This window comes from Python bivittatus, unplaced genomic scaffold (genome assembly GCF_059951505.1).
Source record: "Python bivittatus isolate LINGU-HERP-01145 unplaced genomic scaffold, Pbiv_v1 ctg000610_np1212, whole genome shotgun sequence".
Lineage (NCBI taxonomy): Eukaryota > Metazoa > Chordata > Lepidosauria > Squamata > Pythonidae > Python > Python bivittatus.
In genome coordinates, this window is record NW_028277088.1 from 21,234,505 (window position 1) to 21,254,588 (window position 20,084).

A 20,084-nucleotide genomic window follows, 5' to 3' on the forward strand; every position below is an offset into this window, starting at 1 on the left:
AAGGGATAAGCCTTTTAGTTTATTCTGAGTAAAAAAAAACAAAAAACAAAAACTTCCTAGAAGCAAACCCCCATGAAGTTTTATGCATTTATTTCAATACATTCCCATTTTTCCTTCCTAGATGGTACTGGTACAAGGCATATTCCAATGTGATGAGCTTTAAATGATACAGAAAGAGAAATTAAATGTAACCACGAACAATTGGTTTCCTTTCTTCCTCATGCAAATTATAAATATACAAGGCGGATCCACTCAAAACAGCATTTATTGTATTTCCTTCTTTCATTAGTTATAAAAACTATAAAAGCATATTGATCAATATTTATAAAATATGCAAATATCACAATTTAGATACACACATTTTTTTGGCGCAAAGCAAAATGACGTGGAATGTAGGACCATGCTCATCCATCTGTCTTCACTCCGAGTTAGATGCTCATGACACACTGAATGAACTGCCAAAACAAAGAAATTGTGTATTAGGTATAGCTTCTCATCCCAATCTTTTTCCTGCAAATATCCATGGCAAAATTCCTGTAATGCAGAGAAAGGGAGCCTGTGGCCGTTCAGCAGTTGGGATTCCAACTCTCATTATTCCTAAAAACTGCGTGCAATACCTGATGAGAGTTGAAAATCTAGCATCTAGATCAGGCTCCTTTCCAGCACTAGGTGACTACAATTAAATGGACAAAATCTCACACTCTTTTAATGTTTTAAAACTCTTTATTTTAAACCAACCAGGGAGCATTATGGCACCATTTAATGGTGTGGCCAATGTAGTGGCACTTTCAAGTATCATCTTGCAAATTCTTGATCTGGAGGGCCACAGGATCATTATCTAGTTCTCAACCTATCCCAAGAAACATTGAAGTTCTTTAAGATATTGATCCATATTGTCCAGCAGCTTATGCATCTTTTAATCGCTTTGCTAACCACTGGAAACATACTTGGCATTTTTGGGCAGTGAGGGAGCAAGTTAGGAGTTCATTAGGAACTAAGGCTCATGGACTAGTATCCAGCATGAATCTAGTGCAATCCAGCATATGGCATGAAGCTGTCTGCTGGGAAATCCCTGACACTAAACATGAGTAGATTCTGTAGCTCAGTGATAAAGCTATATGCTTTGCATGCAAAAAGCATTAGGTTCAATTTATTTATTTATTTACTTCTCAAACTTATCCCCGCCCATCTCCCCCCAGGGGGACTCTGGGTGGCTTACAACAGATTAAAGAATAAATAAATAGTTAAAATTTATAAAAAAACACATTTACACAAAGTAACTCCAATATTCAAAAGCTACCAGGATATAGGGCTGCTGCCACTCACTTTAAACCAGCTACCTCCATTCTGGCTGCTCTCCAGCCATATGGACTTTCACTTCTAGAATTCTCACCAATTGCCATCAGAATTCTGAGAGTTCACAAATATGGAGGGTGTGCAAATTTGGGGAAGGTGGGTGTAGGCAATACAATGTTAGATAGATCATGTTAAGATATGGCTTTCACTGTTGCTGTGGACTAACTTATGATCCTCAAAGGCCTCCCATTATCTGGAAGTAGCTTCCACTGAAGACAGAGGCACAGCTACAGGATTTGATCAAAAGTTCTATGGAAAAAGGGAAAACTAATAGAAGAGCTCTTCAATTGATACTGAAATCACTGTTCACAGCACTTAAGGAAAAACGTATTTCACATCTCTAACTGGAGAGAATGACTTAGGCCCACTTACATCATCATATTGGAAATTCACCATCCCTTGCTGGGCTGCATCCCTCCTTCGAAAACTATCTGTAAAGAAACAAAGCAAAACAAAATAAAAAAAATTAGGTGGCAAATCACATATTGGGACAGAAAGAAGAAATAGTCTGTTAAAACTCTCAGTTTTGAAAAAACCAAGCAACAGTTGGCCAAACATCAGCAATTATTTTTGAACAGAGACCTACTGATTAATTTAGGCCCAAGGATATTAATACACTTCGCAAATCCACAAGTCCTAATCCCTTATCCATCAAAATGCCACAGGACTCTCTTTCCTAGGTCTGGTGCTCTTCAAAATTTATATCAATATGATTTAACCTGGAAAAAAGTCTCAGATAGAAATAGAATAGGATCCTTCAAATACTGGAAGGACTGTATTATAGACAAAAACAGTTTTGGAATAAGATCATTAGGACTAGATCTGATGGGTTTAAGATAGCTTGAGATTAAAACTCAAACTGAATTTCAAGAGAAATATCAACAATGATGGGCTAGCCAACCAGAAAGGTCTTGAACAGCCTTCTATTGAGGATGGTTTAGGTTTGTTTTCCTAACATAAGCAGTTAGTTGGACTGGATGCCTTACATAGCCCATTCCAGCATGCTTTGTGTTTCAGGAAAAAAAACCTTGAATAAGCTTGATTTGATAGAAGGAGAAATTAAATACCAGCCAAGTTTAGTAATCGTTGTGAACTAAATCATACCAGTGAGAGCTCTGAGTTTTACACAGCAGGCTATGTAGTCATCAAAACTGATCTTTCCACGACAGCTGTATCGTTTCACAATTCCGCTGATGGCCTGTGGACTCAATCTAAATCCTAAATGAATAAAGGACACAAAAGAGAGCAAAACGTGTTGAATATCCTATATCAGGAATCTCTGTTTTGGGGGTAGGAAACACAATAACTGCATGACGACTTAGTTCTTTTAATTTTAAAAGAAGTTGGACGGAGAATTGGTATACTGCTAAATAAAACACCAATGTCTAGCATCAGCTTTATTCAAAAGAACGCTTCTAGGAGTCTGGGAATGATGGGAAATCCTGTAAAATGAGATAACGGAGGCATAACTGAAAACACCAATCTCTACAAAAAGAAAGGAAACCTCCAAAGAAACCAAAGCGGGCGCATACAAAGCTTTTAAAAGGATGGATGGAGGGGTATACAGTCCCAAAAAGAATACAACTCAGTAGGAAGGAACTGTAGTGTTTATGTCAGAAAGGATAAAGCACAGAACAAGCTAGAGCTTGCAAGAAACAAAGCTTTTGCAGGAAAAATAGAAACAAAGAGAAAGGCAAAGAGGCTGTAGGCTTGTTGTGAGGTCAGTGAAGTAAACTGATCACAGGTGATGGCAGGAAGGGAGGATGTCAACTTGTATTTTATTTATATTGACTGATTGATTGATATAAAGAAGTTTCCCTTCTTTTCTGCAAATGGGAAATTGTCTCAACTGGTCATTGCTATCCTACTAGCAGAAGGAGAAAGCTGTAGCTCAGCACAGACAGACAAAGGGAGAGTAAAGAACTAATTTAAATAAAACCTGGTCTACAGAGCCAGATAAATTATATCTTTGGGTTCCGAAAGAACAAGCAGTGGTGATTGCAGAACTACTGTGTTTCTAGAAAACTCTGCAGTTTCAAAAGTTGGAAAGAGAGCAAATATTGTCCCTATTTTCAACAAGGGAAAGGAGGTTCCTGAAAATTACAGATCTGCCAACTTGACCTCTATCCTGTGCAAGGCCCTTGACCAGCTTATTAAACAGAATTGGGCAGGAATACAACAATTAGCAGGAGGCAGGTCTGTGATAAACCAGTCATGCCAAATTAACTTCTTGACAAGGTTATACCAGCTTAATAGACTTCTGCATCATGGAAGGTGCTTTTCCCATTCTACTCTGACTTGGTCAGTCCCCACTTGGAATATTATATCAAGTCCAAAAGGGATATGGACAAACTGGAGTTCAGAGGATAGTTTCCAAGACGATGTGATGGGAAACAAAAACTGATGATTAATGGTTAAAGGGATTGAGTATGTATTGCTTGCAGACCAGAAGATTGAGGGGAGGTATAACAACAGTTTCCATTAATCCCATTTAAATTTACATAGACTAGACTAGATCGATCTTCCCCAGTCTGATATAATTTCAACACAACTGGCGAATTCTGGGAGTTGAAGTCCCGAGAAGTCAGAAGACAGTCAGGTTAGGGAAGACTCAGGGTTCTTCGGTAGGTTTTTCCCAGCCAGAGGGAAATTCCACAACTCACCCATGGACATCAACGCTTTCTGTAGCTCCTGAGAATCAACTGTACCACTGCGGTCACTATCCACAGTCATAAAATGTTGCCTCCAACCATTCAGTACAGCCCAAAGCTCTTTAAATTCATTGAAGCCCATTGTGCCAGACATGTCTCTCTGGATTATTGTTAAGGATCAGACCATACTAGTAGCAAAACAAATGCAAGATTAAATATTCTTTATTGTTCACAGAAGGATTGCAGCTATGATATCAGGGGTAGATGGTCACTCTGGACTTACTTTTTAGTAAAAAAGTATCTACTGAATACAGCTCCAATTCTATGCACGCTTATTTGGGAGCAACACCTATGGAATTCAGTGGTTATTTCTTCTGGGTAGAATATATTTTTTAATGGAGAAGCAAAGGACACTGCAGATTCACTTAATGGAAAAACAGGTAATAGCTAAATATTAAATAAATATTAAGTATGTACGAGCAATGAAACATTTCTTTCCAACAATTTCAACACAACATAATTACATTGGTTATACCCACATGTAAAACCTATACATGGAAAGAAAACATACTTTATTAAAATATCCTTCTTTATGGACAATTTTACATAGTGCAGGTTTCATACCCATAAGTACAAAGTGGTCTGAACCAGAAATTGAAAAAGCAGCTCAGAATAGTCTATATAAAAAATTAAAAGTTATTTCAGCTGCCAAAGTTCCTCCATTATCTGAAAGCATTTCCTGCAACCCCCAACTGTACTAGAAATCAGAGCTAAACATATGAAGGATACATCAAGCATGGAGATCATGAGTCTGCATGTTTCTAAATTAAAAGCTGTTTAAAAGAAAATAGGACAAGTGAGTAATAGATAAAGACATTTATGCTCATCACTGATTGATGTCTGTCATTTGTCTCTGTAATGCCTAGGGAAAATGATTTTTAAAGCAGAGCGATAGTATAAACATTTTCCTATAATGCTGTTGAATTTCAATAATTCAAATATAAGTAAAAGTTACTTAAATACTTTATCAAGTTGAGCTTGATTACTGATCACTATATGGACATGTCCATGTTGTTTTCTTGACAACATGTGGAAGAGGTTGGCCATTGCTTTCTTCCAAAATGCTTTTTTAACTTTCCAGTCTACTCCATTAACATGGACTTTTCTGGTGTCCTCCCATCAAAGTACTAATCAGATCCAGCCAAGTCAAGGCAACATGTTGTGATCTACAATTCCCATAATGCCACACCACTGCCGGGCTGATTCCGGCATGTGGAAATCCACAAACTCTTTGCAGAGATTCCTCATTCACTTCATGGATTCTAGTCCATGAAAATCTATACCACAGCGAAATCTTACACATACCATAAAAATGTTATTTAATCTGCCAAACTTACGTTTATAGGTACCCACAATTCCTGATTGAGTCAGACATTTTTGTAGTTCATCAGCATCTATTTGCCCATCCTTTGAAAACAGAAACAATGTCAATCCAGTTTTACTTTCCTTATGCCCCAAACATTCCTCCCTTTGCCAACAAAATAGCAGGTACTATGGGAACAAGGACATGATCTGACTATGACATATCAACGGGGACATTCAGATATAAGGCTAGTATATGGCTTGGGCATATAAGAACAAACTAGAATGTTCCCTCCTTTCTCCTGGCAGGAAAATCTCTGGTCCTTGGTTGCAGCAATTGTTTATACAATTCTTCCAAGTATTCTTTCTTCAATGCAACCTTAGCAAGCCTAAATTATTGCTTTCCGTTCAGATGAATGAATGGTAGAATGCAGCTGTGAAGATATGCTCACTGAGGAAAATGTATGCAAAATTAATCTCTTGATGATGAAATAGAGAGATGCAGGATGTAAAACTTTAAAAGAAGAGTATGCTATATTGTGTATTCCTTAATCCATCTTTATACCTTGCAGAAGACACACTTATATTTTGAATAAAATATAAAGGATATCACACAACTAGATCAAAAAATTAACTAACATCATATAACTAGATCCTCAATCTAACAAGCAACACATCTTGAATCAATAAGGGTGGAAAATCGTACCTGCCCAGCTACTGTAGCAAAATAACTATATAATGGATCTTGAGTCTGACCAGGAAATGCTGGTCCTCCAGGAGCACTTCCATACTAGAAATATAAAATGCAATTATTAATTTATTTTTTGTTAACCTAAATTACAAATAACCAAGAACCAACAATGTTTGCTTTAAGAACACTTAATACCAATATGGTTTCAGTAAACTAACAGCCTTCTAAGTCTGATTGCAATGCACCTATGAATATTTTACATTATCCAGAAAAAGGCCAATTTAATCCACTGGTTTAATTCATGTTTCCCTTTGGTACTTTGTACAGTTCAAAGTATACAAAGGCAAGGAAGCAGATTAACTAATTGGTCAAACCAGTAAAAGAAATAATATTTCAGCAACATAGTATAAAAGTTTGCTTAGGGGATATACCCTAACAATAACAGAGGGGAGGTGATGGATCTGGACTAAAAGAGCAATCATAAAGCCAGCTAAGGGGATACTGGGAATGGCAGAAGACTCATTCCACTGGCAGAGTGCTATTCCACTTCTCTCCCAGAGCAACTCCCAACAAAAATGCATCTATGGAAAATTCAGTGCACATATATATACCCCATCATTGAGCCCCAAGTAGGACAATACATTCATATATGAGATACAGTCTTAGACCAGCACAGCCCAAAGCCTCTCATTTCTGCCACAAAGGCATAGATTAGGTCTTCCAGCTACATGAGTCTTGAGGTGGAACTATTCTTTTCTTTTGCATCAGAAAGGGGGAAAACACAGAAGACCAGAATCCAAGAGAGAAAAAATGCTTGGCTTGATTTAGGAAATGACAGCTCTTATGCCCACAGAATATTGCTGAACATACACCTCAGTGTTGCTCTGTCACTGGCTGTGTTCACTAATTGCACTAAGCATGGTTTTTTAAACAAAGCTTTGTTGAAATAGCCACAGTGCTATTTCACCACACATTAAACGATGACCATGTTTTTGCAAACCACAGTGGCTAGGTTCTCTCAACAAACTAAGCCAAAAACAAGCAAAACAAGCATAAACAAGCATAATAGTTTAGTTCAATGGGTGAAAGAGGTCTCCTGATTGCATCTGGCTCTCACCAAAGGGACATTTTCCATGCTGCAAAGTTCAGCCCACTTAGCTGGAATCTAATCCAAGGTTTTTCTCTTTTATGAGATATATACGCTTAGGAAAATTGTCCTTTTTTAGTCCTTGTATTTTTGTCTTCCTGTTTCATTTTCTCATAAAATAGTTCTCCTTTTCTCCAACCCCACCTCAGAAACACAGATAAGCAAAAATCCAAATGACTGCTGATTGCAACCCATGTACCTTTTCATTGTAATAAGCAAGAACTATCCAGAAACAAAATCTCGTAGCGACTGGGCAGAACTGTTTGTTTTATACAAGGAAATGCCTTCATTTGTTTAGCAAAACTATTCATTTAATATGTTGGAAAGTTCACAGTACTTAAGTTCACAGCTTAATTGAAGGAAATAAGCAGGCATATACAAACTCACTTAGTTGGCATAACGAAAGATTTCTTTAAAAGAATACACCTAAAGTTCATGCTGGCATCTATTGGTGAGAGGCATAAGATCCCACTGCCAATAATCGCTTACAGCCTCTACACCTGTATGAAGCCATAAGAAGATAATGTGCAACAGTTGTATAAATATAAGATATTACATGGTAAGACAGAATTTAGCCTCACATTTGGCCAAGATTCATTTAAGAAATTATAGGTGTAGGTTTAATTTTATTTATTTATTTATCGTATTTATATAGCTGCCCATCTCACATATAAGTGACTCCATTCAAATACAGATGGATATATTTGTATTTAATTTTAACAAAAACGTACAGTACTTTTCTTCTTATTGAAAAATTAAAAGCTCCCTGACTCTATCCTCTCTGTAATGCAACTAACTACTGTTCTGGTTGAAATGGGCAACTGAGAATCAAGTGTCTCTAAAGGACAGCGAATAGGAAAAAGGCTGCCATGAAGCTTGATGGTTGCCTTACAAAAAGCCAACTATTTTTCTGATATGTATTTCAATTTTCATGCAGGGAGAAGGCTAGGATTACAAAATATGGATAACCAAAGTAAACTCTAAATGTGGATGTTTAGTGGCTCTCTGAATTTTTGCTGGTAGATCAGGTATGGGTAGTCCTCAACTTATGACCACAATTGGGACCAGAACTTCCATTGCTAAGCGACACAGTCGTAAAGTGAGCTGTCAGGTGACCACATTGCTTAACAATTGCAATCCTGGCAATTCCCCTTGCTGTCATTAAGCAAAGGATCCACCCCAATCCAAGCCATTCTGGGCTTGGTCCCTCCCAGCTTGGAGCCTCAGTTAGGTAAGGGACTACCTCCAACTCTCCCCACCCATCTATCTCCCCCTCATCTTTGCCCTTTTGGGGTGGCAAGCAGCCGCTGAGCTGTAGCACAACACAAAGCTGCAGCCACCCCAGCCAGCTGTGCAAATCTACCCTAGAAGCTGCAACTGCCCCAGCCCAGCTGCCCAAGCCACCCTAGGAAGCATTTGTTCATCCAGCTGCCTTCTCTCCCTGTTCTCTGCACAGACCTTTCGCCTTTTGTACCCAGCCCCCACGGCCGAAGCAGAAGCACCTCGCTGCCTTTCTGAAGGCTCTCTGAAGTCAGCCCAGCTTTCCAAAGGCTCAGGGAGCCACGCGGAGGAAACGTTTGCAGGAGAAGCTGGGTCCAAAAAGGAGACAGCAAAGGCAGCGAGGTGCTTCTGCTTTGGCCGTGGGGGCTGGGTGCAAAAGGCGAAAGGTTTGTACAGGGAACTGGGAGAGAAGGCAGCTGGGCAAACAAATGCTTCTTTGAGCAGCTTGGAGCTGGGCTGGGGCGGCTACAGCTTCCTGGGGTGGCTTTGCGCAGCTGCAGCTTCATGCTGTGCTGCAGCCCAGGGGCTTCTTGCAGCCCCAGAGCCACATGGTTCGGGGGCCACTTGCTGCCTGCAAGGCAGGGTGCAGGGTGGCCAGAATGGCATAGATGCAGGTTAGATAGGCAGGCGGAGGGAGTTGAAGTGTCCCTGCAGTCGTAAATGTGGGCGGGCTGCCAAGCACCCAAATTTTGATCATATGACCATGGGGGCACTGCAACGGCTGTAATTTTGGGCACAGGTCATAAGTCCCTTCATTCAGCGCTGTTGCAACTTTGAACAGTCACTGAACAAATGGTCATAAGTTGAGGATTACTTGTAGTCCTAAAAGAGACAAAGAAAGCTATTGCTTTTCACTGCTTTATTAAAAAGCATCTGTTTCCTCTCTCCCTGTAGCCTTAAGTGATACATATCACACACACAACCTTTTTAGAACCACGCATTAAATGCAGAATCCATTTCTCCTGCCTCCCCAACAGCATCAGTGCTGTATAGAAGTTAGTCCATTAAAGAATCAAATTAGATCAGGAAAACTAAAAGTTTCCTCCCAGCCATAAAGCTGACTGGACCTTAAACAAGATCTTGTAATTCAAGTTAAATTTTTACAGAGTTATTAAAAGACTAATATGGGGAGGAAAAGATGACAAGGTTCATTGCACTAACCTTTTCAAAGAAAGAATATTTACCCTACAACATGGGAGAGCTGGCGCAAGCCAAGTGTGAAACAAAAGTTCAACTGGGCAAGCAGAAACACTGGATTTTAAAATTTGATTTAAATGTTGGTTTTCTCTTTAAATGAAAACCGAAAGGAGCTTAGTTTAAAATAATGCCAAACCATCAACCCCAACCATCCAAAACAGATTAAGTACAGCAAAACCAATTAAGATATGAAGAGTAAAATCATAAAACTGTCCAAACCACATCTCCACATGATACACCTACAAGTCACAGGTTAAAATTGGGCCTAAGACACATCTTAGTGGGCATTTCACAGCATGGGCCAATCTTAACACGTAACAGCTATTTCAGGCAGAAGTTTTTTTAGCCCTGCTGGAGGAGGCCAAAAGCCTCCGTCCCTCACAAGCAAGTCCCCCCCGCCCCTGCTGAGACTTTCACTTTTAGTGCACTCAGTCCAACCTACATGAGGGCGAGGGAGCTGGGCTGACTGAGTCTTGTAACACCAGATCAGCACTGAGAGCCTACATAAGCTGGTGTTTCAAGCATTCGCAGCTACAATCATATACCCAGAAATTAAGGCAATACAATTAGGGCCTCAGAACACCTTACTCCATATTTCAAAATGCTATTATGCAACTAGAATAATCTACTTGTTTCCATCAGTGTGCAAATTACTACTAGTAGTAGCCTGGGGATCCCAATGCAAAGGTGGCGGCACGGGTTTAACTCATGAGCACAGTTCTATACACAGAGATTAAAAACTGATTCCTTAAAACACAACAGGATTTGTCTCAGAGTCAAGATTCAGGGTTGTTTTTTGTGTCGGTTTAGGAAACTACAGAGTAACAACCATCTATACTCAGATCAGGTGCCTTCTCCCTTAGCTGGCAGACCCTCGGAGTAGCATAACAGTCCATTTTAGGAGCTTGCTACACAAAACATACTAAATGGTTTTGGCTTAGCATACTGATCAACTAATTATGGCTTCCTGGATAAATCAACATCCAAGAAACCGTGGTTTAGCATAATGTGTAAGCCCGATCAGTTGTTGTATCTACAACGACCGGCCGACGCCCTGTGGAGTTTTACGAGGGAGGAAGGCTTTTTCAAGCCTTCCTGTGCGTCGGAAACTGGATTTGGGGCTTTCCAGGCGCACGGCTCCACTTTGCAAAGATGTTCCGATCCATTCCACGAGACCCCACCAAGCCCGGTTCCGCGGGAGGGCCCAAAAAAGCGGCCCTCTGGCTCTGGGTTAATGCAGAGAGCTTTTCCCCCTCCCCCCGCGGTGCCATCCTCCACATCCCTACAGCAAACCGGAATCGCCAGTTTCCGGCGGGAGAAGAAAGGACGAGGGTGCCCGAAGCGGCGTCCTCCTCGCTTCAAGCTGCCTTACCCCGCCCTGGTAATAGCCGCCTCCCGGGCCAGGGTACGCCATGGTCTGCTGTTCGCTACTCTTCGGAAAGCGCCGGCAATCTCCCCGTGATCTCTCGGCTCTGCCCCAAACCGGAGGAAGTCCGGATCAAACCACTGTCACGAAAGGAAGGGATGGAGGAAACACTGCTCCGCGGGGAAGCTTTGCGGATGGCGCCGTTTCTGGCCGCGTGTTTGCCCTTCGATCTCGCCCCTCCTTGGCCGCCTTGTGTAAAATCGGACGGAGCGCCTAGCGTTGCCCCCTCCTCTTTTCTGAGGAACATGGTATGAGCCGGATGTCCTTTATTTCTTTAATTTGAAACTTTGTATATGACGGTGAAACTGAGTCTCGAAGGCCTAGTTGGCAGTTTCTGGAGACGGAATTAAGCAACATATGCGCGTGTGGACAGTTAGGAGCTGAGGCAGAGTTTCGAGAAAGGAGGAAAAGCTACATCGCCATGTCGCCAGGAGGACAGAGCACTCCGAGGGGACTTAATCCTACAGCCTAAGTTTTCCCTCTTTCCACTATGTGGAAATCCCACCGTGCTCAGAAGGGTGTAACCCCCCCCCCCAAAATAAGCGTGCCTGGGATTTCATCCTTTAACTCGCCGTCACCTGCGTAGAACAGGTCAGACGGACAAAAGGGAGCGTCTGCAGTGCAAGCCGTGCACTGTTTCTAGGAGCGTCGTGACATTGCACGCACGCCAAAGGGGGTGGGGTTTGCACCACGGCACCGCAGGACTGCCTTCGTTTTTCTGACGATGGTGCTGGTTTAAGTGAAATAAAGCCCAGGGAAGTCAATGGTGGTTAAGTTAAGCTACACCCTACAGAACTGTGGTTAGACTTGTATGGGGTTGTCACGTTTGAATCCTGCCAATCAGGGTTATTCAGCAAATCATGGTTTAACATTTTATGTAAGCCCAGTCTTTACACATACAAAAATTATATAACCTATCTTCAGAAAACACTCTAGAATATTGTTTACTAACAGCCCTGCATACAACCAAATCAATGTGCAACTACAAAATACTTTTTAAAAGATTAATGGTCAATGGATAACCTAAATAAGAGTAATTCAGTTCTTATGGAAATAATAAAAGGTCACTTTTTCTATTTGTATATTTTTTATTCTTTTTAATATATTAATTTATCAGGTTTACCCTAAATGTCAATTTTTGCAAAGACATTGGACCAATCTTCATCAGTGATGGATATGTCACAGCTTTGCTAAAGTCTTAAATTTACTTAGAAGTAAATCTCATGTTTTCTATTCCGTGTTTTCCTAGGGGAGGTGTGTCAGGAATGCAACCCTATTTGATTTAATAAAGATTTCTAGCTCTTATGACATAGAATTTTTCCAGAACAAGCACCCTAGAACTATCTTAAGTATACTTAAGGGCACACCTGTTTCTTTTCTGCATGCAGAAACTGGCACATACCCAATTAAAGCCAAAATAATTGTTAGGGCATTTAATTACTGGGTTGGGCTCATCATATTGTGCCTTTTGAATCCAGTGACATTCCCCAGTTCACCTTGCACTTGTTGGTTTATATTATTAACCAATCATGTGCATTCTTTTGGCTTTTCACCAGAATTCTTTTGGAATTTAAATAATGCAAATGATAGTCCACTACTTAAAAACAGGTTTTAGACATTTTTTGCTCAAAGAAATCTCTCTAAATTTTCAGACAATAGCATTGACCTTTGATATGTCTTTAATAAAACCCAAATTGAAGCATGGATATTTATGGTGTGTAACATCTCCACCATTTAAAGAGACAGTTAACAGACTGATTTCAACAAATATCTTCAGCTACCAGGGAGAGCCGATTCCTTAAAATATCATATAATATGCATTTCTGCCCATGTTCCAACAAAACTATAGATCTTTCACACTATTTAGTCTACTGACCTATTTCTGCTTCTGCCCTTGAGAAATTTTTGGAGTCCCCCTTGGAGGAGAAATTATTCTGGCTCGAGTGATACAAAATTGAATATTTAATGAATTTAAAGAAAAATTTTTTAATGGTGTTTTGCTCAAGTTCTGTTCAAGCAACTGTTAAACAGAGCAGTTTTTATTAAAAGTTTTTAATATTTTATTTATTTATAATTGCTGTACCAATAATGCTATATAAGTTTTATTTGATTTTTATGTAGACTAATGTATTTTAATTATGATTGGTTATCATTTTACTTAACTCCATTTTAGTTTCTTATGACCTGCAGTTGAAACATTAAACAGATTGAATTGAATTAAAAAGTGCAGTAACAAGTATTTCATTATACGCATTCAAATAACATACATCTTTTTTGAAAACTTTATGTTGCTACATAATAGTGAATCAGAAGAAAAACTTAAGATGACAACTAAAAATGTCCAGTTCCCTTATTGTGGTTATGTGTTTTCTAGTCATGCTTTTGCCAATCTGATATCTCAAAAGTAATAGCACAATTTTATTTTTTGCATTTATTTTTAATCTCAAATCTCCATTTCTCCTTTATTGTGTGTCATCTGAGGTTGCCATGATACAATACAGCATATCTTGCATATATGCAAGAAAGGCAAGTAGAAGGTGTCATAAGGTCAACAGAGTAGCTTAAAGAGACTTGGATATTACTTCCTGTTCAAAACTTCTGCTGACAGGTCCAAGTTACCTAGAGGAGTCAGATGAGGGAAAGTTAGCCTAGCTCAGTGTTTCCCATTCTTAGCAACTTGAAGATGGGTGAACTTCAACTCTCAGAATCCCCCAGCCAGTCTATTTCCCTTTTGCATAACTAGTTTCAGGTTTGCTTCTTCACTTGCCTAATAACTCTTACTTTACTTGAAGAACAGTGTTAATGTGGAACATTTGTTTCAGCTCAACAGAAATCTGTACAGTTCCACTGAGTATTTTAAAACAGTAATAGCAATAATTAATAACATAATGCCAAGTTTAAAAAGTACCTAAGACACAAATGTCACTTTCTCCTGCCATCCCTCCATTTATTTTGATCTGCAAATGTTGCAGAGAAGACAGTGGGCCATATTCAAAACAGATGGCAGGAGGCAAATATGTTGACAGCAGTGACGGGACAAAATTAAATTTGATATAATGCAGATTTTTCTCCATTATATATAGTTTCCCCTTTTTATTAAAAATTCCTTAAGGTTTGGAGATAGGGACTGCATCCAGCCTGGAGACCCACATTCTGCATCTCTGCAGTTTGTAGTAATGATCAGACCCTGTAGATCTTGTTCCTATGTACTAATGGGATTGAGTTTTTTCCACTATAATCCCTTTTTTAAAAACCAAGTTTTGGTGTGTGTGTGTGTGTGTGTGTGTGTGTGTGTGTGTGTGTATATTAAAAAAAAAACCTGTGGGGCATATGGAATTTATATCCCACTGAGACTAATGAGATTGAAGTAAGATCCAAATTCAGTAAATAAACAAATGTCTAAATAAAGAAGATATTCAACTGGCAGAGAGTTTTCTCCTGGAATAAGCACATTCTGTGGGTAACTAGCCCCAAGAAAAGTGGGAAAAATTGCTCCCAAAGGCTTAATGCTATCAGATAAAACCACTGTGTTTAACTGATAATCTGTCCCTAGTGGTGGGCTATGTTCTTGCAATGCAAAAATTATAAAGGGGCATGCCAAGCTCTATAGAATCATTTTTAGAAGATGCCACTTGGCCCTTCAAGTCTGACCGTTTGCTCAGTTCATGGGCCTTCATTAAAGCATCCCTGGCAGATGATTGTCTAGTCCAGTGTTTCTCAACCTTGGCAGCTTGAAGATGTGTGGACTTCAGCTCTGAGAACATCTCATGTGTGGGCTTCAACTCCCAGAATTCCCCTGGCTGGGAATGTTATTTTAGTCCATTTTCTTTAGCGTATCACTATTGATTTAAATTGTATTTTTCTCTACTAGAGTATTTACATGATCCCATCTAATTTCATGACATCTGCAAACGTATAAGCATTACTTCCATCTTTGTATTCTATTCATTAGCAAAAATGTTGAAGAGTGCAGGACCTTGGACTGAACCTTGTTGCATTCACACTTAATTCATCCCTCTGATTTGATGAAAAGCCATTGATGAGCATCTTTGACTTTGACTTTGTTATGCTACCCTCTTCACACTTGCTAGCATGATAAAGAGAATGTCATGTAGTGTGTGAAGTGCTTTGCTAAAATTAAAGCATATTATGTCTACTAACATTCCCATGATTTACTAAGGAAGTTACTTGATTATTTATGTATTTATTATATTTATTTATATATCAAATTTGTCACCGCCCATCTCATTGAAAAGACTCTCGGCAGTTTACAGCAGAGACAAAATTCATCAAAATACAATATAAAAGCAATCCTAATAATAAATAACTTCCAAGAAGGATGGAGAGTTGGTGAATAACTCGGGGAGGGTCATCAGGGCGCTAACCACCCCCAGGGACGGTTAGAGCTCATGTCACCCTATGCACCCTGGCAGAGCCAGGTCTTAAATCCTTTTCGGAAAGTCGGGAGGGTAGGGGCCCGTGGCACCTTTGGGGGGAGAATATTCCAAAGGGCAGGGGCAACAGCAGAGATTAAAAATAAGTTTAGGCTTGCTCTTGACAAACCTATGTTGACTTTACCACATTGTTTTCTAGAAGTTTACACATTGCTTTCCTTATCATCTGTTCCAGAATCTTCACAAGCATTTATGTTTAATTGACTGGATCCTCCTTCCACCTTTTTGAAGATAGGGAAATATTTGTCTTCCTTCAGTCCTCTGGCATTTCTCCTAGTTTCCTGCTGATGCAACTGGAAAGGCCAGTTGGCAAACTGAAAGGGACGGAGTGCAAGAACAAGATGGCTCTCAGAGAGTGCTGAAGCCAGACTCAGACCGAACCGGCTTGGCTCTGGTCTGCCTCTAGCCAAATAGCCCTCTGTGTCTGGCTGTTGGTCCTTCCCATTCACTCATCCCCTTAATGGGTTTATTAATGCATGTACTACACTGTGTTTTCATGTGTGTACTTTTCATGTTGCTGGTTGACTATTTGGGGCATTTGACCAAATCCAGTATATGACAATGCAGCGTGAAGTACCCTGGGAATTAGTGAAGAAATGGGGCAGGATGGTTGTGTTCAGCTTATGCTGGGATGGGACTAAACCCCAACCAGCCAAGGTGGAGGACAGGTTCCCAGCAAGCAGGTTGAGAATAGACCGATTGGTCAACAGGCAGATTGGCCAAGGCTTGGCTTATGGATCTGAATACTCCTTTGGAACCCTGACGTAAAATTGTGACCTAGTCCAATTGCCATGACATGCCTGTTTATACCAATACTTTCCCTCTTCAGAGTCAGTGGTGCCAATTTTGCTGTGGTTGTGGCAGTGTGATTTAATTTATATTTAGTATTTCACTGAAACTTGTCTCAGGGACTTGTATTACTCTTAACTGCCACTGAGTTGTTTGGTGAAAGGTGATCACTTTATTAAAAATCTAGTTTGCTGAACTCTTAGGTGTAAATTTCTTTTATTTTTTTTCTTGTCCCACTACTCAAAACAAACTCCCTTGCTCTTTATAGCTGTTCTTAAATCTTCTTCTTTAATGATCAAAAGCAAAAGCACTGTCTGAATGACAAAGAAACTTTTTTTCCTTAAGTGGATTTTCTTTATTTCATTTAAAATATACCAAGGATAAATGCTGATAAACAAACCTGGAAACTGAAGCTTGGAAAACAGAATACATATATTTTATTGAACATAGTACAAATGCAGTTTGCTAATATACAGCAAGAAATTTGAATTAAATTGCTTCTTTGCTATTGATTTAACTTACGAGTTTGACTTAATCAAAGCCTCATGCATAAATTCTTTGTCATCACTAGGCACCTGCCTGTAGTACACATACAGGGAATACTCAGGCTTTGGACTCTGGAAAGGGACATCTGAGATCAGATCTCTGTTCCCATTTGCCTCTGTACCAGCCTTTCTAGTTGGTATTTTATGAATCAAGACATTTTGACAACAGAAAGTGGAAGTATCAAGGATTGGTGGGGGAGAGGGGGGATTCAAAGGACTCTCCATTCCCAGCCTTCCAATGTGTCTTTGATCTGGAAGAAAACTTAAAGCAGCCATTTGAAAGCTGTTCTTTCCTGTATCTACCTGCTGGTCTGCAGCAGACAAGATTTGTTTTAGAATCACTGGAATATTTCAACTTTTTTTTGCACTGCTTTGTTCATGCTTTTGTTGGGTCCACTTTAGTAAGACTGGATTTAGCATTTCTTGTTCACATTCCTGGTTGTCAATATTAGGGTTCTGTTATGTAACCCTCCTGTTAAACTCACAATAAAATCATGGCTTCCTATAGATAAAAGAAATGTCTTCATGGATTGACAGTTTCTTATAGAAACAGCATCCAGTTGGTATGCAGGTAACACACTCAGCATTGTAGCTGTGTATTTCACAGTGTATTTATACAGTGCTCATAGGCTGGAAAGCTATTGCCAGTTTGACAATCTTATAACCATTTTACTGTTAGTTTGGCATAATCCTGAAAAGGTGCAGAAACTCATTCCAAATGTCACTGTTGTGGTTTATAAAGTCTTCCCTGATCACTAACAAAAGCTCGTACTCAGAATCAGTTTTCAGTGGTTCTCCATTGCTTAGTGCTTTGGCTGTGTGTAGCTCCTTCCAAAATATTCAGATTAACAGGGATTAAGGGATTATACAGATGACATTTCTTTGGTGCTCTGGTTGCTGTTTGAGTGGTTTATATATTTGGGTTTTCTCTCCCAGCCCTGTCGAATTTCAGTTAATGGTCTATCTATACAGGGGAATATTAGGAAAAACTTCATGACCAACACAATGCAAGGGATAATGAGAGAGAACATATAAACTGGAGGAAGGAACCATGGGTATGAAGCACGATACAAGAATCTCTTCCCACCATATGCCAGTGTATGGACTGTACACAAAACCAGTGTAAGGTAGCCCAGATAAGACTGTGGAAACAAACAAATAAAAAAAACGGTTATCAAACAAATATTAACTTCCCGATGCATTTTCTAGGGAGTTAGTGTAAAAACTATAAGAGGATTCTTCATAGCTATCCAAAATTGGCCTAGACTAACGTTTCCTAGAATTCCCAGACATGCAGCCCAACAGAGCCTGAGGGTGCCAGTCTGAGGAGCATTCAACTAGATTAAGTTATCCTTCTACAACAGTGTTTCTCAACCTTGGCAACCTGAAGATGTGTAGACTTCAACTCCCAGAATTCTCCAGCCTGGCTGGGGAATTCTGGGAGTTGAAGTCCATACATGTTCAAGCTGCCAAGGTTGAGAAACATTGTTCTACAGGCTGAAAGGTAAGACCAGTGTATTTATCAGAATGATTTAATTGACTGAGCCTGACAAGATTGCAAAAAATGTGTACAAAATACCTCTTAAATTGTATAAGGCAAATATTTCAGTAATAAGGACTATCAGGGACAGTTCTCTCCTTTGCATTAAATTGAAATATATAACTGAAAAATAGGAAGCCTAAGTCATTGAATAATGTATTTATTTATCTAAAGTAGATTTTTCTCAGAGTTTGTGTAAGCTTTTTGCCTAAAAAAAACCTCCAGGAACAATGATCTTCTCCATGCCACAGTATTTATTTGTATACGTATATATACAAACAACCACAGCATTTAGTCCTCAAATGTATATGCATAAAGACCAGTCAATGAGTAGTTTTCATGAACATGTCAGTAAGAAGAATTAGAAAAGCACTCATTGGAGAGGCTGTTCTCTGTGGTGGGGCAACCTTGCATTCTCCCACAATTCCCAGAAAGGAGTGATGAAAGTTGAAATCCTACACATCTAGAGGGAAGGAGTTAGGAGAAAGATGTTACAGTTCTGAGAGCAGGGCATCTAATTTCCCAAAGAGGGGGAATCAGGAGAAGACGGCTTTGGTGAACATGTTGGTAAAATTTCTTGCCCATTGCTGCCCATGTTGTTTTAATGGCTGGTAAAAAATGCAGGGGGGACGCGGTGGCGCAGCGGCTTAATGACGCTGAAAGTTGCCAGCCAGAAATGGTCAACGCTTCAGCGGTTCGAGTCCAGCCTTCGCGTTAAACAGGGTGAGCTCCTGTTTCCTCCCCAGTTCCTGTCAACCCAACAGGTCGAAAACTCACGTGAGTAGATAAATGGGGACTCTCACTCCATTTGGAGTGAGGAGGAAAAATGGGAGGAAAAATGCTGGCGGCGCCTTGCAAAAAGGAGTTGGGAGCAGTTGCCGGTAAGCGCGAAAAACCGCCCGCGCCCGAAAAGGGCGTGAAGCAACAGAAACCCCGCCTCCTGCGCTCACCAGCTGGGCTCTGCTCTAGGAAGGAGGCTCTGGCAAACCACTTCCGAAAAACAATTGCCTTGAAAACTGCAAGGACTCGTCCAAGCAGTCACTGCAGGGTCAGCAATGACTGAGCGCAGACCCCAAAAAAAAAATGCAGAAGGGGGGGAGGGGAAAACAACCCTCCAAAGATTAAGATACATCCTAGTGAGTGGGTTTACACCCAATAGTAATGTAAGGCAAAGGAAGATGAGGACACGGTGAATTTACTAGCCAAACAGCATCTTACCTGCACAAAGCGAAACTCTCTCCAGTTGACACTGTTGCTGACGGAAGGCAAGGATGTTATTCCCAGGAGAACAAACAGGAAAAACCCTAAGATTCCAAAAGCAAGGTAACAATCGCTATGCCAGGCGGTGCCAGTCCACAATGGGTCTGTTCTGTTGTTTAATGCCTTAAGGTGAAAAAGGAAATGCATGGGTGAGTATGTGTATAAATCCACATGCATATGTACAATTTCAGAACAGATCTGCAACATGTTGCTCCCCCGTATGTCTGAGGGGAGTTCAAATTTAGTAAATCTTGCGAGCCATAGATTGTCTTGTGTAATGTATCTGTTCAAGATGATCTTGGCAGTTTTTGTAAATGAAAGTCGTATTTGCTTTCCAGTATTAGGAATATTGCAGCAATCAATTTTTTTAAAAAAATCGACATTG

General features: G+C 40.0%; 2 protein-coding genes and 1 long non-coding RNA gene across 5 annotated transcripts in view; 1 reads left to right on the forward strand and 2 right to left on the reverse strand.

Annotated features, from left to right (window-relative positions):
- Positions 1–11,258, reverse strand: SRI (sorcin). Its single transcript, XM_007428292.4, has 8 exons — positions 11,058–11,258; positions 6,076–6,159; positions 5,405–5,474; positions 4,797–4,840; positions 4,020–4,167; positions 2,461–2,574; positions 1,729–1,787; positions 1–455 (listed from the first exon to the last, which is right to left on the reverse strand). The coding sequence occupies exons 1-8, from the start codon at positions 11,097–11,099 to the stop codon at positions 429–431; spliced, it is 588 nt and encodes a 195-aa protein (XP_007428354.1). The 5' UTR covers positions 11,100–11,258; the 3' UTR covers positions 1–428.
- The window catches only part of LOC148214575 (uncharacterized), a 13,263-nt gene continuing 4,429 nt past the window's right edge, over positions 11,251–20,084 (forward strand). The window contains exon 1 of the long non-coding RNA XR_015797804.1: positions 11,251–11,359. This is a non-coding gene — a long non-coding RNA (uncharacterized LOC148214575). The remainder of the gene's footprint in view (positions 11,360–20,084) is intronic.
- The window catches only part of STEAP4 (STEAP4 metalloreductase), a 25,268-nt gene continuing 21,958 nt past the window's right edge, over positions 16,775–20,084 (reverse strand). For all 3 annotated transcript variants that reach the window (XM_088150502.1, XM_025166705.2, XM_088150503.1), the window contains 2 exons: positions 19,658–19,822; positions 16,775–18,041 (listed from right to left, as the gene is read on the reverse strand). In XM_088150502.1, the coding sequence (XP_088006628.1) occupies positions 17,763–18,041; positions 19,658–19,822 (444 nt within the window). In that variant the 3' untranslated portion in view covers positions 16,775–17,762. The remainder of the gene's footprint in view (positions 18,042–19,657; positions 19,823–20,084) is intronic.

Coding starts and splice junctions, on each gene's coding strand:
- SRI (XM_007428292.4), bottom strand. CDS start 11,099: ATGGCGTACCCTGGCCCGGGAGGCGGCTATTACCAGGGCGGG. Junction 4,841..5,404: donor AATTGTGGGTACCTATAAAC/GTAAGTTTGGCA, acceptor TCTTTTAAACAG/CTTTTAATTTAGAAACATGC. Junction 2,575..4,019: donor GAAAGCGTTGATGTCCATGG/GTGAGTTGTGGA, acceptor TTATTCATTTAG/GATTTAGATTGAGTCCACAG.